Source organism: Octopus bimaculoides, chromosome 2, assembly GCF_046866305.1.
Source record: "Octopus bimaculoides isolate indiv1 chromosome 2, ASM4686630v1, whole genome shotgun sequence".
Classification (NCBI taxonomy): Eukaryota; Metazoa; Mollusca; class Cephalopoda; order Octopoda; family Octopodidae; genus Octopus; species Octopus bimaculoides.
In genome coordinates, this window is record NC_142929.1 from 39,979,177 (window position 1) to 39,996,246 (window position 17,070).

The 17,070-nt window shown below is 35.1% G+C and overlaps 1 protein-coding gene and 1 long non-coding RNA gene across 11 annotated transcripts in view; one reads left to right on the forward strand and one right to left on the reverse strand.

Moving 5' to 3' along the window:
- LOC149137041 (uncharacterized) overlaps window positions 1–3,451 on the reverse strand; it is a 22,454-nt gene extending 19,003 nt beyond the window's left edge. The window contains exon 1 of the long non-coding RNA XR_016238774.1: window positions 3,313–3,451. This is a non-coding gene — a long non-coding RNA (uncharacterized LOC149137041). The remainder of the gene's footprint in view (window positions 1–3,312) is intronic.
- LOC106884224 (GTPase-activating Rap/Ran-GAP domain-like protein 3) overlaps window positions 3,383–17,070 on the forward strand; it is a 1,447,782-nt gene continuing 1,434,094 nt past the window's right edge. For 7 of the 10 annotated variants that reach the window (XM_089343952.1, XM_089343984.1, XM_089343968.1 and 4 more), the window contains exon 1: window positions 3,383–3,703. In XM_089343952.1, coding sequence (XP_089200078.1) covers window positions 3,507–3,703 — 197 coding nt within the window. In that variant the 5' untranslated portion in view covers window positions 3,383–3,506. The remainder of the gene's footprint in view (window positions 3,704–17,070) is intronic. The other 3 variants (XM_089343994.1, XM_089344009.1, XM_089344005.1) reach the window with 1 other exon arrangement.

The window sequence follows — 17,070 nt, forward strand, 5'->3', positions numbered from 1 at the left end:
AAAAATCTGTTGATTAAATAATTATATGTATCTCAATTAGTAGACATACGGCTGGTTCAGTATTATAAGCGTTAGTTTTTATCAACCAACGCAGACTACTTGAACACAGTCGTAATGGTTATGAAGTAAAATGTCTTAGGTTGGACTAGGTGACCCGCGCTAAAATCACGCAAGTCTGTATAAACTATTTCAGTCTAAGAAATTCGAAAGAAATTTGAATCTGTTAATCTATTGAATTATAGACGTTTACTTATCAGTCTGTAATCTAAAGCCACATAAATAACTACCGATATTATAATGTAAAATACTATTTCAATAAAGGAAACCTCCAGAAAGAGGTTGTCACCTCAAAATATAATTAAAGTGATAGAGAGGATTAACTCTGTTCATAGAAATAGAGAAATTGTGGATATTTTCAGTTATATGAAATATTAAAAATTAATAATTACAAATTGAATAAGAAGAAAAAAAAAGTAAATGAAACAGAGCAATAAAAATCCCAACAGTCTCCGCCCGATGCTAGTCATGCGAGTATTAGCTGCACTACAGCTGAAGCAAATAGCTTGCAGTTGCATCTGGCAACTCGTTCGCTACTACATATGTTCTACCGATATGCGCTGCAGCTGTTCCATTCTGAAACCAAATTTGTTTGAGTAAAAAAAAAAAAAAGAACAAAAAAAGGAAAGGAAAAGGTAATAGAGAAAAATAACACTTGAAAACTATTCACTTTCTGGTACTTTGGTTCGTTCGAAGTAATTCATCCGTGAAATTAAACAACAGAATCTAGTTATTCCTGGACACTGTTTGGCGAAATGTTTAATTAAATTTTATTTTTGATTAAATGAAATTTATATTTTTGGCAACGTTTCTTATTTAAAAGTACTTTAGACATTTGCGTAAGATGTATAGATATACTAACAGGTTGCTTTTGCTCTGCATCACAGCGATATTCTATAGCTATGTAGTTAACTTGTATACATAGTCAGATGCAAGTATTTAACGACTGGTAAAACAAAGTGTATGCTTTGTTTGAAATCAGCTTTAGTGCATCTCGATGCTGATTGGTGTAGAATACCGGGTTTTGCTCAACACGTGGTCGTTATGTGACAATTTAACGAACAGCATGTAGTTTGCTAGCTTAAACTTCTCCCATGCTTTCACTCTTTCTGTCTTTCCATAATTGGGTTTGTTTTAAACTCATGCCGTGTGTGAGTTCCACTAAGTCTTCGGCGTAACTGCGTTTCTCTACTAAGCGGAGCATTAGTTATGCAGCGGTGCAACAGAAACCGACAAACGCACACACAAACACACGCCCATATATGTAAATATATAAAAATAAACACTGTAAATAGTTCAGTGAAAAGGATTCGTTATCGACAGCGAAATTAAATTTATAGTGAAAAGCGCGGAGCGTAAAAGGATCTTTATAGCAGTTCCAAACACAGACATACCAAAACAACAGCAACGACAACAATAATTACAAACAGGAAACAAACAAAGGAATTTTTTTTTAAAGTATCTTTTTTGATTAACGCGTTCCCAGGAAAAATAATATTACAAAAATAATTTTAAAAAAAAATTAAGAAACGAAGCTATCAATATTAATTTATTCGTGTGATGCAGCTTCGCGCATCGCATAAGATGAATATTTTTGTATTTCAGTAGGTGCACTGGATGATGTAAAGTTTTTACTGCAATGACAAGTGACTGTTGATATATGTAGCAGCTACATTTTAATATATACTTCAGATGAAATAACATTAACTCTCACTCTAAATGTAATGTAAAGTTATTCATTTTTTCCCGTTCTGATTTCCAATCACAAACTTACCATATACAAACGCACAAATACATACATATATACTAAATATTATATACACACATAGACACACATATACATGCATACACACACACACACTTACATTCAACAGTTTCTATTTCTGCAAATGCAACTTTTAAAGCGAACAGCTTGAGAAGACAGGGGTTGCAGAATAACAAATGGAGCGAATTATCTTATAAAAATTCTCAAACTGCACTGTAAAAATTAATTTCCTTAGATTTTCTTTTCTCAGTCTTTTCAACCGTAAAGATTAACTGAAAATTGATTTACTTCAGGAATTTCCCTTTGTAATTTTCAGGAATAATACGCGCACACACATACACACACGCTTTCTCACTCGCACAATCAAAACGGCATAAGCTCACACAACACACATACACGTACACACACGCGCGCACACACACTCGCAAAAGCATATATATACACAAAGACAAATACGTAATAAGAAGGAAATTAAAACTAATTTTTTTTGTTTGTTAGCGTCTCGTTAATCTGCTCTTATTTATTGTTTCCTTAAATGAATGAAACAAACCGGTTATAAGTTCTAATTATAAGATATAGCGCAGAATATCCTGCATTTCCGTCTATTTAAGGATTCATGATCGGCTTAGTGATATTTTCTTATTTTATATTTAAATTTCCTGATCGCAGATTCAAAATTCGCAATGTCTGTCATAAAGTGAAGAAATGCGGGAAGTATTACTAGACGTCAATAAATACTTCTCGGGATACTACCTAAGAAGCTGCACTTTGTAGTTCCATCCACTTGTTGCTAATCTATACGCAGTGAATAGACATATATATATATATATATATATATATATATATATATATATATATATATATATATATATATATATAGGTTTATGTATGTGTGTATACGTGGAAACGAGAAAACGTCTATGTATGTAACATAATAATATTCGCTCTCAGACACTGACGACAATTTCAAAAATACAACCAAACAATACCAATATATATATATTGATTTATAAACTACACGTATTAGTATTTATAACTTCGACATCTTTCGCAGTCTTTTTGCTTCCCGAATTTAGATAATGGATTTTCATTATTCATCTATTTATTTTTTACATTAATCTGTTTATCAATAAAAGTGTTGAATTATGACATTAATTTATAACAATTCATAAACGATCATCTAAAATTTCGTCTAGAAAAACTCTTTTCATATATTATTGTAATATATTTTGCTCACGCCTCTCTATCTCAAAAGTATATATTTATTTATAAAGATGTTCATCACATTTAAAACTTTTCTTTTAAACCGATAAATCCGATCAAATAATATTACACTTATTTATGCAAATAACATAAATTTCTATATTTTAAAATATAACACTGTTTTTAAATATGAATAATGGTATGAAATACTAAAATGTATATCAGTAATTTGGAAATTCTGAGAAAATTAATATAAAAAAAAAACGAAACAAAAAGAACATACATACGAGGAAGGAAAGTTTCATATTTATCTTTCCATATTCATTTTTTTTTTTTAATATTCCGCCTTTCCGAATACTTTAGTCAACGAATTAGACGGAAGAAAGTTTCATAGTTCAATATATTTAAACATTTGCAAACGAAGGGAGAGTGAGATAGAGGGAAAGAGAGAGAGAGAGAGAGAGAGCGGGAGAGGGGAAAAATGGATAAACTACGAGAGAAATTACAACTTCCAAAAACTCAATCCTGTCATGAAGTTGGGAGTTTAAATGATTTCGTCCGGGATTCTATGTACCTTGCCTGGCCCGTTGCAAGCATCGCGGCCGATGGACGTCGCAGTCCAAGGCGACTGCTACCCCGACAACAGGAAGCAATCGACGAGGAAGCGGAAGAAGACAGGTAAACCGGATGTAATATATTTTCCCCCAATTTTCCATCTTGTTGACCTGTTTCCTGACTCACTTATTGTCGTTTTGTCAAATGTTTATTTTACCCTATATTTCACCACTTTTTTTCTATCCTCTTTCTCATATTCTTCTATGGTGATATTTTGATGTTTTGATAAACACTTCACGATTTAGCATGCCAGTCACACCATGAGCACGCTTTCATGACCAACGCAAATTTAAATGCTTTTATATACATAAGCATTCGAGTATATGCATATTATATATACACATACATTCACACGCACACACATATATTTATATACTCTTTTGATGATCCAAGTTTTGGACAGCATCTTTGCTGTGGCATTCTTCTCTGTGTTTACTTTATCATATTACCGCTATAACTTATTTCCGTGCGATAATTATTTTTCCAGGTCATTTCGTCAAATTTAAGCATTCAACGTAAATGCAAACTCCATTGCAATTAGTCTTACGCACACACACAAATGCACACATCCAAACGCGCGCGCGCACACACACACACACACATACACCCAAACACACAGACAAGCGCTCACTCGCATGCACACACGCACACAGGCATGACGAACCTTTTCAGAAGTTAACCCGGACTTATTGCAGAAGTCACTTGTTCAAAGTACCACGTAATGGAATGTACGCGGGACCACGTGACTACAAATGAAGCCTCTAAACCATACGACTATGCCAATAGAGACACATACGCACATACACTACGTGCGCACACACGTGCAAGCAGAGGCATAGCTCTTATACATAAACACACTGTATACATATACAGGCATATATACATACAAACATACGTACATACATACATACGTATTTATCTATTTATCAATCAATTTATCTATATATCGCGTGGCTTAGTGGTGATTTTTTTTTACGATCGCAAGGTCGTGGGTTCAATTCATAGCAGTGCGATTTGTCCTCGGGTAAGACCCTTTATTACATATAGTATCAGTCCGCTCAGTTGCCAAAAATGAGTTGTATCTGTAATTTAAAGAGAACTACATCAAGGGCACGCGTATCTGTGGAGTGCACAGCCAGTTGATCGCTAATTTCACGAGCAGGATTTCCGTTGATCGGATGAACCAGCACACACATCGTCTTAAGTGGTGGATTGCCATATATGTGTGTATATATATACACACACACACACACACATACACACACACACACACACACACATATATATATATATATATATATATATATATATATATATATAGAGAGAGAGAGAGAGAGAGAGAGAGAGAGAGAGAGAAAGAGAGGAATATAAAGAGAAAGAGAGAAAGAGAGAGAGTGAGAGAAAATATAGGTCTCGTATGAAGTGCAAATAGATAAATGCTATTATATACAAATGGGTTAGACTGGAAAAACTTCTGGAGCAAAGGGCAACTTGTGCTGCGTGATTTATTTACCTGCTTTAACAATTTTGATTTTGAATGGTGCCGAGGGTAAGATTCAAATTCTGCGACCAACATCATTAGCTTTCATCACATTAAAACCAGTTACAGCAATGGGTTGCTGGAACCCGCATCTTCTGACAGTATGGGTGGGTTGGTGGTTGTCTTGACATACTACATGTATCGACTACTTTACATCTGCCAGGGGCCATGTCTTTCCCGAACTGAGCACATCCGACTTCTTCTAGAGAGAGAGGCGGGGTGGGAGTTTGAGTGTGAGAGAAAGAGATAGGGGGAAGAAAGAAAGAAAGAAGAACCGATTTAAGTACTTGAGTTATACTTTGATTATCACCTCTGAAAATATGATAGATAAAGATGAAGTCGGTGAAGTTTGACCTCAGTTCACAGAGAAATGGAACAAATACTGCAAAGCATAATATCCGACACACTGTTTAACCACTCAGCCAACTACCAGCAAATAGGTTACAATAATATTGATTTCAAATTTTGGCACGAGGCCAGCAATTTCGGGAGAGGGTGTAAGTCGATTACATCGAGCCCAGTGTTCAACTGGTATTTATGTCAACGACATCGAAAGAATGAAAAGCAATGTCAGTACGTAAAGACGGTCGAAATGACGCTAAGTATTTAACTCGGCGTGCTAAAGATTCTACCAGCTCACCGCCTTTAAAGTTGACTCCAGCGGAATTTGAACTCAGAGCGCAGAAAGATCTAAGCGACAATAACTGTGCCAACACGCTGTCTTGGGTTACAGTAATATTCAGTGAAATACTAAATAAATGTGCTTTGCGCTAAATAAAAGGAAAACACTGTATATAGAGACGGATTTGGACATGGCATTGTTTTTACCTGTGTATGGCTTTGGGCTAAAATCAGAATTTTAATAAAAATATGATACTGTATTGTTCAGAATTTTTTCTCAAAAATATTACAGGTTAGTTTCACAACTATATCTTCGCAAAGCAAGCATGCGTACACATTTCTTTCTTTTATCTTTTTATTCTTCTCTTTCTCTCTCTCCCCATATATATATATATATATATATATATATATATATATATATATATATATATATATATATATATATATATATATATATATATATATACATATATATATATATACATATATATATATATATATATATATATATATATATATATATATACACACATATATATATATATATATATATATATATATATATATATATATATATACATATATATATATATATATATATATATATATATATATATATATATATATATATACATATATATATATATATATATATATATATATATATATTTATTTATTTATCTATCCATCTACATTTCTTTTCTTTGTTTTATTCTTTCTTTTTTTCGATGCTACCTATGTGGTTCTGTTGAAGAAACCATAGCTGTCTCGTGTCACGATAAAGGCCATCTGTTAGGAATATGTCTTCCAAGCAAAATCATTGAAAAAGGCAAGCAATGACAAAACCACACACTAGCTGCTTCTAACAGCAGCTCCTTTATTATCAATAAATCACCACTTTGGAAATGTTTTGTAGTAAAGTTATATACCCCAAAATTTGCAATTCGTGAGACAGAAGCACAGATTGCGCATAACTTAGTGTATGACATAGTGCGTGACAGCCGAACTAAATTCTATGAGCAATATATGCTCAGCTATTGAATTCCAGCTGAGTTATATATGAAAATGTATATCGTATTCAATAGTAGTAGTTGAGTCTGGCTGCACTTTTCTACATTCATTTCTTAATTTATGATATTGAACAAAAACTAATAAAAGCTAAAACGGTATTCTAATTTCTCTTGTTTCTATGTTGACGCATCATGGCTCCAACTTGTTTATTTATCATTCATCATCTTTTAACTCGAGGCCTCACCTCCACTTCTGGAAATTTCAATATACCATTCTTCATATTGAATCTAGTGTAGTCATATAGTCATCTAGTATACAAAATCTATCCTTCACAAGGGTTTATTCTACACTTATTATTAGACTTGAAACAAACACAACGAATTTATGTGTGTGGATATATATATATATATATATATATATATATATGTGTGTGTGTGTGTGTGTGTGTGTGTGTGTGTGTGTGTGTGTGTGTGTGCGTGTGTGCGTGTGCGTGTGGATGGATGGAAAGATGAAGGTAGTGTAACCGAAGTTTTGCTTCCTAAAACTTGAAACATTATATGATGTTTGTATTGCTTATTGCTTCTCAAACTTCACACACATTTTCAGTAATCTCTCATTTGTTAGTCGTCTTCGTCACCTAGGATCATTGATGTACAACTAGACAGTCACGTATATTTGTATTTCAGGAATAACGTTTCCAATGTTATTGGCTGCTATTTCCAGTAAATCTAGCGACTATATTTGTTGAACCTTCCTAGGCGTTTGTCGCGCCAGTAAGACTCTCTAGCTCAACTCTCTTTCGTCTAATGATTAAAATTTTTTTTCAACATTACACTTATTGGCTTTCACAGACCCCATTTTCTGTCTTTTTCGAAAGGTTATTTTTTTATTCAGCCCATTGTTTGTTTGCCTAAAGCCTACAAAGGTTTTCTAATGCGTTAACGGAATCTGTAGAATATATTCGAATTTTCTATAGTTTTAATCTTTTAGAAAATTCTTTACGTATTCAATGAGAAATTTCCAATCACAAAATCTTTCTGGTCTCAGTTCCTCAGTTACATTTACTTTTCTATCTCAAAATATGATAACAGAATTCCAGCCTTACACTCTATTTAGTAGTCAGCTAAGTGGTCAGACATTGAAAGTGAATATACTTGATTGCATATATGTAATAAAGCGAGTGAGAGAGATTAGAAATTCTTTTTGCGTATCCTATTCATTAACAAATCATGTACATTAACAAACACTTAAACGATTTGTCATGGTTTGTTCTATAGTGATGCAAAGAAAAATTTTTAAAAGATATTATCATAGAATAGCCAGTGGAAATTGGCTGTAGATGTTTAATGCGTGGTGTTCGATTTCAAATGTAAGTTGTGGAATACGTCGACAAAGAAATACAAGCATTCCTTTGTACTTTTATGCTACAAGTTTTCTATACTCTCAAGTCAAAGAACACTTCCAGATCTACCCGCCCACAATGACTGAACACTGCATTTCATTTTTCTGCAACGAATAGTGACTCATCTGGGGAGACATTAGCTTCCAATCACACTCTTAATACATATACACCCTCCTCGTCACAACCATTGTTCCAGCAGTAATTATACTCCAACAAAGTAATAACTTCAATGATCACACCCGGTGTATCTTTCCAGGTTAGTCTACCTTTTAAAGAATTAATATGTATGCGTACCTATCCAAAACAACACTAAAGGATATCGGTAGCATCTCTGTTCTTCGCAATTATGCAGTAATTACTACCTGTACTGCGTTCAGGTGAGATTCACAATAGATTACTCTCCCAAATCTAGAGCGATGCTGCTACTACATATCCGGATATTCTACCAACAGGCTTTTACGCAGTCGCTCACCAACATACTCCTAGCTTTTGATATGCAATGTTCTATCTCTTCTCTCTACCTTTGCCCGGTTATTTTTCAGCGTCATTCAGGCTTCACTAACTTATTCGTCTCCTGTTCTCGTCAGCTAAGTTGTACTAAGCAACTCACCTTCTTCATCATTGGAATAACCAATTTTTCAAGTCATTTCTCCAGATTCTCTGGATTTGCTCCTCTGTCTAAGATTTTTCTTACGGCTATTTATGTCGAAGAGAAACAATAACTGTGTTGACGTTACCGGTCACATTCTCTCTATGAAACGCATGAACATAATCTCTTCTCCAAAAGTATCTATCAAAACAAAGTTTCAGCGCTTATTGCTCTTAACTCAAACAAAATAATTAAACCGAGTCCAAATTAAGAATAATTAGAGTAAGCACTTCTCCAACGATTTCAAATTGACATTAATCATTTGGATTTTGCATCGTTTAATATATTCACCGAATTCATTTTGACCCATGTTAAATCAAGAGTACCATTGAGCTAAGTCATGACTTTCAGTTAGTTTTGTTCCTATTGTAAAGAGCTTCTTAATTTAACTTTTCAGCTACATACATTCTTAAAGAGACTATTCTATCGAGTTCACATCTGTCTCTTTCTCTACACTTGTTTATATATACAAGTATATCGATAAGGTCATGTAGACCTTACAATGAAAACTTAGTCTCATTCTCTGCATAACAGCATTTCACATTCCAAAGAAGTAAACTCAGACCTTTATGTCAATTTTACTAGTGACCAAATAACAATAACAATTATTATTATTATTATTATTATCATAATCATCATCATTATTATTATTATTATTATTATTATTATTATTATTATTATTATTATTATTATTATCATTATCATTATTATTATTATTATTATTATCATTATCATTATTATTATTATTATTATTATTATTATTATTATTTTATGTTTGACTTTTGTTTTGCATTTGTACAAGTTGGATCCAAGTCTCACCCAGAGACCTCAAGAGACAAGGTGTTATGCCTATGGTACCATATATTTGGATTTGTACAGTTTTGTTCAAGTGAATGTTTAAGAAACCATAAGAAAATTATGTGTTTGCTTTAAAATTTGAGATCACATAGACAGTATTTTACGTAGGATATGGGCAGTTCCCATGAGCACTATCTTTTGAACTTCAGCCATTTTGGGGTTTCCTGGTATCTGAGCTAGGTAGTAATCAGCCCGTTTCGCTGTCATTCCCAGGGCACCTATGACATTAGGTATTGTTTTCGTCTTCAGATTTCACATTTTGCTAATTTCTATTTCAAGATCTTTATATTTGCTCAGTTTTTGGTAGGTCTTGACAGATACGTTTATATCGATTGGGACAGTCATATCAATGAGGAGGCATGATTTTTGTCTGAAGTCTTTCAGTATGATGTCTGGCCTATTTGCGTCTATCTTTCTGTCAGTTTGAATGGTGAAGTTCCAGAGGAGTGCAATGTGATCATTTTCAAGAACTGGGGGTGGTTTATGTTCCCACCAGTTTTTATCATGGGGCAAGTCCAGGTTTTTGCATATTACCCAGTGAATATATTGTGCAGCTCTATCATGCCTGTTGAGATACTCTGCAGGCGCAAGCAGACTGCACATGGAGACAACATGATCGATGGTCTCATTTTGTTGTTGGCATATACCACATAATGGGGAGCTGCCGTTCTTTAATATGTTGGCCTGGTAGTTCTTTGTAGGTAGGCATTGATCTTGGGCTGCTATGATAAACCCCTCTGTTTCTGATTTCAAGCCAGAGGCCATTAACCATTGGTGGGTAAGGGCTTTGTCAATATCTGCATTATTCGCTCTCTTTGGGTATTTGCCATTGAGAGGTTTTCCATGCCATTTTTCAGTCATAATATCTAAGGCAGCAATTTTTGCACGGGTTTTCAAGCGCTTAGCTTTTTCTGCAGGTGTTTCTAGTTCGTCTAATTCTTGAATTTGTTGCAATTGGAATTCACTTAGATAGTCCTTTGCCTGTTTTGTTACTGAGTAAGATGCTTTCTTGCTTTCATGATTTAAGACAAGTTTTAGCATCCAGTCCTCAGAGTTTTTCAGATAGGTGTCTAGGCCAATTGTGGCTACCTTCATTGATAATGCCAGCTGTAGAAGTCCTCGGCCTCCCTCTTTTCTTGGCAGATAAAGACGTTCTATATCTGCCTTAGGGTGGTGCATTCTATGCATTGTCAACAGTTTTCGTATTTTTCTGTCAACATTACATATTTCAGTAATTGACCAGTTAACGATATTGAAACCGTAAGTCACGACTGGTATGGCTAGAGCATTGATCGCTTCGATCCTGTTTCTCGCGTTCAGCTCTGTCTTCAGTATTGCTCTCACCCTGCGATAACATTCTCTTCTGATCCTTTCCCTCATCACTGAGTGCTTGATATTGTCCCCTTCAATTACCCCTAGGTATTTGTAGCTCTCCGCTGGTTCTAACTCTTTTATGACATTTTGCTGGTCAAGGTTCATATTAGATGTATTTGTCATTTTTCCTTTGATAAAGGTAGCTTTTGCACATTTATCAATGCCAAATTGCATCCTGATGTCATCACTGAATTGTTTAACAATCGCTAGTAGGCCTTTGAGTTGTTGGTCATTTTTTGCAAAGAGCTTTAAATCATCCATTTAAATGAGATGATTTATATGTTTATCAAATATTTTATAACCATACTGTGCATCATTGAGCAATTTTGAGAGCGGTATTAGGGTTAGACAGAAGAGGAGTGGTGATAGTGAGTCACCCTGGAAAATGCCAAATGAAATTCTTACATCTCCAGCATTTAGAGATTCATTGTCGTTGTTCAACATCAGTGTGGTTCTCCATGATCTCATACTTACAGATAAAAAGTTTCGCAGAGTAGGAGCTATTTTATACATTTCCAGACATTTCCTAATCCAGCTATGTGGTAGGCTATCAAAGGCCTTTTTATAGTCTATCCAGGCTATTGACAAGTTTTTGTGTCGCTTGTGACAATCTTCTAAGATCATCTTATTGATGAGTAGCTGATCTTTACAACCATAAGATCCACGTTTACATCCCTTTTGCTCATTAGGGAATATGCTACTTTCTATTAAAAAACTATAGGTGTACTCGGTTAGGACAGATGTTAGCGTCTTATACATTATTGTTAAGCAGGTTATGGGGCGATAATTTTTTGGTTCGTTTGTTTCCTCATTTTTTGGAAGCAGGAATGTTAAACCATTAACTAGCCAAGAGGGCATCAAACTAGGATTTTGCAAAACGTCGTTGTAAAGTTTTGTTAGCAGTTCATGGCTTTCTGGGAAGGCATTCAACCAGAAGTTAGGAATTTTGTCCTTTCCTGGAGACTTCCATTTGCTTGACCTCCTGAGAGCAGATCTTATTTCTTCTACCTTGACCCCCTCCCACTTTTGCTCCTCTAAGGAGTCTAGGTCTGTAGATATTCTATCAATCCAAGGGGCCTTTTGATTGTGTGTTTTATCTTCTGCCCAGATTTTATTCCAAAATTCTTGCACTTCTTCTTTTGATGGGACAGACTTTATTGTTACTGGCGTTTTCCCTATCTTCCTGTAGAAATTTTTGGGGCTATTTTTGAACATGTTATTATCTCGGAAGAATCTAACACGCTTTTCATACCTTGCTATGCGGGCAGCTTTAGCACATATCTTTTGCTTTATGGTTTCTATGGTGGCATCAATGTCAACTATGGTTTTCATATTATATTTTTTCTTTAGTTTTTGGGTCTTTGTAGGTTTGATACTCTTGTCAAATTTAAGGTTTTTCAAACATTCTATGTCAGATCTAAGCAGCTTAATTTGGTGTTGAATGCGTTCTTGCCAAGAAGGCTTTTTGTGGGAGTGTTGTCTTTTTCTAATCTTTTCACCACATAGAATCGTTGAGATTCTTGCGGATGCATAGTACAGGTGGTTGAGATCTGTAATATCAACATCATTAGCTGAAATTATATTCTTAAGTGCAAGGCGGATTTTACCAATTATTTTCAGGTTTTGGTTAGAATTGCGAATTTTGGGGAGAGTGTCGCGTTCATTCATACTAGTTTCTTTAATTTTCAGCTATTCAATCATGATTTGATTTTTTAGATCATGTAGTTCTGTTGCGTCAATTTCTGTATGACTTTCTTCATCTATTTGATTTTCACCTGCCTTAGTGTTTATGGTTGTTCAGAGAGTATTTCACTTTGCCTATCAGTTACCTTAACTCTTTCAATCATTACTGTATTTTCATCAGCTTTGGGCTGGTTTATAATTATTTCCCCTGTAGTATCTTCTTTAGCTGCAGTTTCATTCTTTTTATCCCTTACTGCTTGTTTAATTTGGTCAATCTCTACTTCAGTTAGTAATTTTTTTTTCATAATGTTTCTTCTGACGTTGGCAAGTTTGTTACTGTCTATGTAGGTCTTACTTCAAGGTGTTTCTGTCTCTAGTTTAAGTAGGTTTGTACAGTATTAGATTTATCTGTAGGGAAATATATGGCATGGTAGAAGGCTGTAAGAACTTCTTTATTATCTTCCCTAGACCATTTTTCAATCTTTTTCTTTTGGTTATTTGATGACGAGCATGGATGGCCATCTGTTGGGATATTCCGGTTGTGGGGTACTTCCAACTCCTGTGTGTCGGGAAGATTTGAACCAGTAGCAGATTTCTCGTCTCGGATCTGGTTCATTATAATCGGAAGTGGTCCTTTATAACCCGGTCTATGACCATTTCGGTTTGTATTTTGTTTTATTAACAGTGAGGCATAACAAGCTTCGACGTTGACGCTAGGGGACGGATCTGTCTGTTTAGGGTAAATTTTTTGAGACAACACCGTCTCCGAGCTCTCGTGACGTAGCTTCTTAAGGCTAGCAGATCTATTTCGAGTAAGTGGCCCTTTGTGATTCGGTCGACGACCAATCTGGTTTGTGATCTGCTTTGTTATCATTGAGGCATGACGAGCTTTGGCGTTGACATTAGGGGACGGATTTGTCTGTTTAGGGTCAGTTTTTTGAGACAACACCGTCACCGAGCTCTCAGCATGTAAACATTGCTCGTAGCGTAGTTTTTTAAGGCTAGCAGATCGGTATTCATCTGTATTTTTTTTGTTGATAGATTTATCTCCGGGCATAGTGTATTTTGTGTGTGTGTGTGTGTGTGTGTGTGTGTGTGTGTGTGTGGCGTTTTAAACTTATGAATGGTTCACTGTCTGTGTTTGTTCACAAAATGAAAATAAATAAAGAAGAAAAAAAGTTTTGGTTTTGCTTCGTTTGTGATATGTGTTTTCATATGCGTGAGTGTGTCCTGTGATTTTCACGTAGTTGTGTAAACATTAAAATGCATGTGTAGTTCTATGGGTATCAAAACGTATATATCATTGTGTACACGTTCGAGTGTATGCGTAATTATTCAATATATGTACTTACTATTTTGTTCCATTTCTTTTTTATATAGTTTGTAAACTTTCCGGTGTTGGTTTTGCGTGTGTGATCGCACGTGTTTCATTGAGACATCGTGCATAGGAGGACCTGTGCTTTGTATGGCAGTGAAATTTCATTTTTTAAGAATAAAAATATATTTTTTAAAAAATTATCTTCGTTAAAAGACCGCTTCCTTCAAATCTTCCACCGGTTCTTTTGCCTAATTCCATCGATGTTTATTATCGATATTATTATTATTATTATTATTATTAATATTATTATTATTATTATTATTATTATTATTATTATTATTATTATTATTATTATTATTATTAATAATAATAATAATAATAATAATAATAATAATAATAATAATCCTTTCTACTATAGGCACATGGCCTGGAATATTTAGGGAGGGGGCTAGTTGATTACATCAACCTCAATAGTCAACAGGTACTTATTTTATCGACCCCGAAAGGATGAAATGCAAAGTCGACCTCGGTGGAATTTGAACTTAGAACGTGAAGACGGACGAAATGCCGCTAAGCTCTTTGTTCGGCGTGCTAACGCTTCTGTCAGCTCACCGCCTTAATAAGAATAATGATGATGATGGGTTCTTGGGGACAGTATCAGAATGCCTCAAGAGGAATATAAAGGAAATGGGAATACAGCGCCTGGTATAGCTATTGCAAAGTATTTGCCTCCTTGACACGGCCGGAACGATCAGGAAAGTATTAAATCGTTGAAAAGAACAGACAGCATGGTACCGTGGACTAGGTAGCAAGTTCGCTGCGCATGCAAAACTCTGGGAGTTCTAAACAAATTCTGACTTAAAAGAAAAAGATAATAATAATAATAATAATAATAATAATAATAATAATAATAATAATAATAATAATAATAATAATTCACACTGTACACATGTTGCGGTCAATAATTTTAGAAGACATAACCTTAACTGCATTATAAATACGAGGTCTCCACTTCAGAAGCAAGTAATCGGGAAACAAAAGAAAATTACATAGATTAGAATATGTTAAAGCCACTCTGCGAGCTCTGTTCTTTCTTGTCCTTTATAGTCGCCATACAGCAGTTTCAGCAACCTGTCAACTGAAATGAACATCAAACCACGCAATAACAACTCTAATTATCAATTTCTCTCTAGAACTGAATTTTAAAACTCGTTTACAAGCCATTAACTTGCTAACACATGTAATTCCAACTCTATATCTGCTGAGATAATTTCATATGGTAATAACATTTCTTAGTTTAAGATGGACCAGTAACTGTACTGAAAATATTAAATTGATATAAATTTAGTTTTAAGGTATTAGAACTGGAATTTATAATGCGTCATAGACTGCTGTTTGTAAAAAGTAACAGCACCAGACTTATTATTATGACTTTTAGTAAAAGCAGAAAGTCACAAATCTTAGGGAGACTTAGCATTTCTTAGCTTCTCTTCTGCTCTAGGGAGCGTCGGTTGAAGAGAGATATCAACCCAACATAGACTCAAGCATCGTTACTAGCTTGTTCTCAGACAAGGCTAATATCCACCAAGTCGTCTGTCACAATCCTCAACAAGTTTTTGATCGGTTTGCGATATGTTGCGCCAAGAAATTCTTCGAATGGTCCAATGGCATTATGCATGGAAGAAACCAACTCTTCTCTTGATTCTGCTGATGTTTTTCCACGTCTTGCAGAGAATGGACTCCGTCGGAAAAAACAACTGATGAACAAAGGCGCAGTTCCATGCATTGGTAGCCAGAGGAATTGAACCACGAAAGCTTCAGGTGCTGAAAGACAGCTGTAGCTTTACCGAATCATTTTTCTTGTCAGTTTTCTATTAGCTATTGTTTGCAATACTAATACTCTGGCATGTGAAGCTGTCACAAATCTGAGTCTGACTCCCCAGCTGAAACTGTTCTTGTCATGTTTCCACAGCAATCGTGTCTTTCCTCTTCTCATTGGTCATTCGAAATAACTTTTGACCTGGTGTTGCTGAGAGCTGATAATGGTGGTAATGTCTTATATTACCGTATTTGTGATACTAAGGATTCCCGCGTGTTCCGTAGAATCATGTTCGGTAGAGACCTCCCGGCCTACATTTGATGCATTATACTGGATTCGCCCTGGACTTTCTTATGATGAAATCCACCACCAACAGAGAAGAGGCATTATACAACCTTGGTGCAACCCTGTAACAATATCGAATATTCCTGTGTTTCAGCCTTTGGTTCTGATGCAGCATTGTCTTCCAGGACATTGTATCTTCCAGGATGGTATAATGTCTATATTGGGTTGACACATGAAACAGCACGACGGTCATCCATAGAGACTGTATGTGCACGATGTCAAAGGTCTTCATGAAGTCGATGAAGATGATAACAGTCAATGGATACTGGAACTCGCATTTCAACTGAATCCCACTTGTTCCTCTCGTACATGTTCATCAGGTGAGCAAAGAGCACACTGAGTAGTAAGGTTCTTCTGTGTGATATTGAGTTGAAAGTAATATGACCCAACTCGTTTTATCTGCTAACGAATATCTAAATATACTTGTTTGTCTAGCAACTTGAATACTAGAGTCAACGTTGTCAGATTTGAGTTCCATCTCCTCCCTTAGTTCCATCTTAAGTCGGATAAAGCATGGCCTTTCAAAATTAATGACACCCGAAGGCAAGGTATTCACAGCCTGTTATAATTACTGAGGTTACTCCCCACCAATATGAGTCCAAGGGAATCTATATTTCTAGTTAGGATCCCATTCCTAGAATTGCCAAATGAAACAAGCCGAAAATGGGACTCGTGTAAAGCAGGTCCTTATAGCCAAGAGGCTTTAAGTACCCGCTTTACACGTCATGATTGAAGCCCTTATGCACAATCTGGTTTGCGGGAGAATAAAAATCGATTGAAAAGTATATTTCTGAATTGACTTGTGCATAT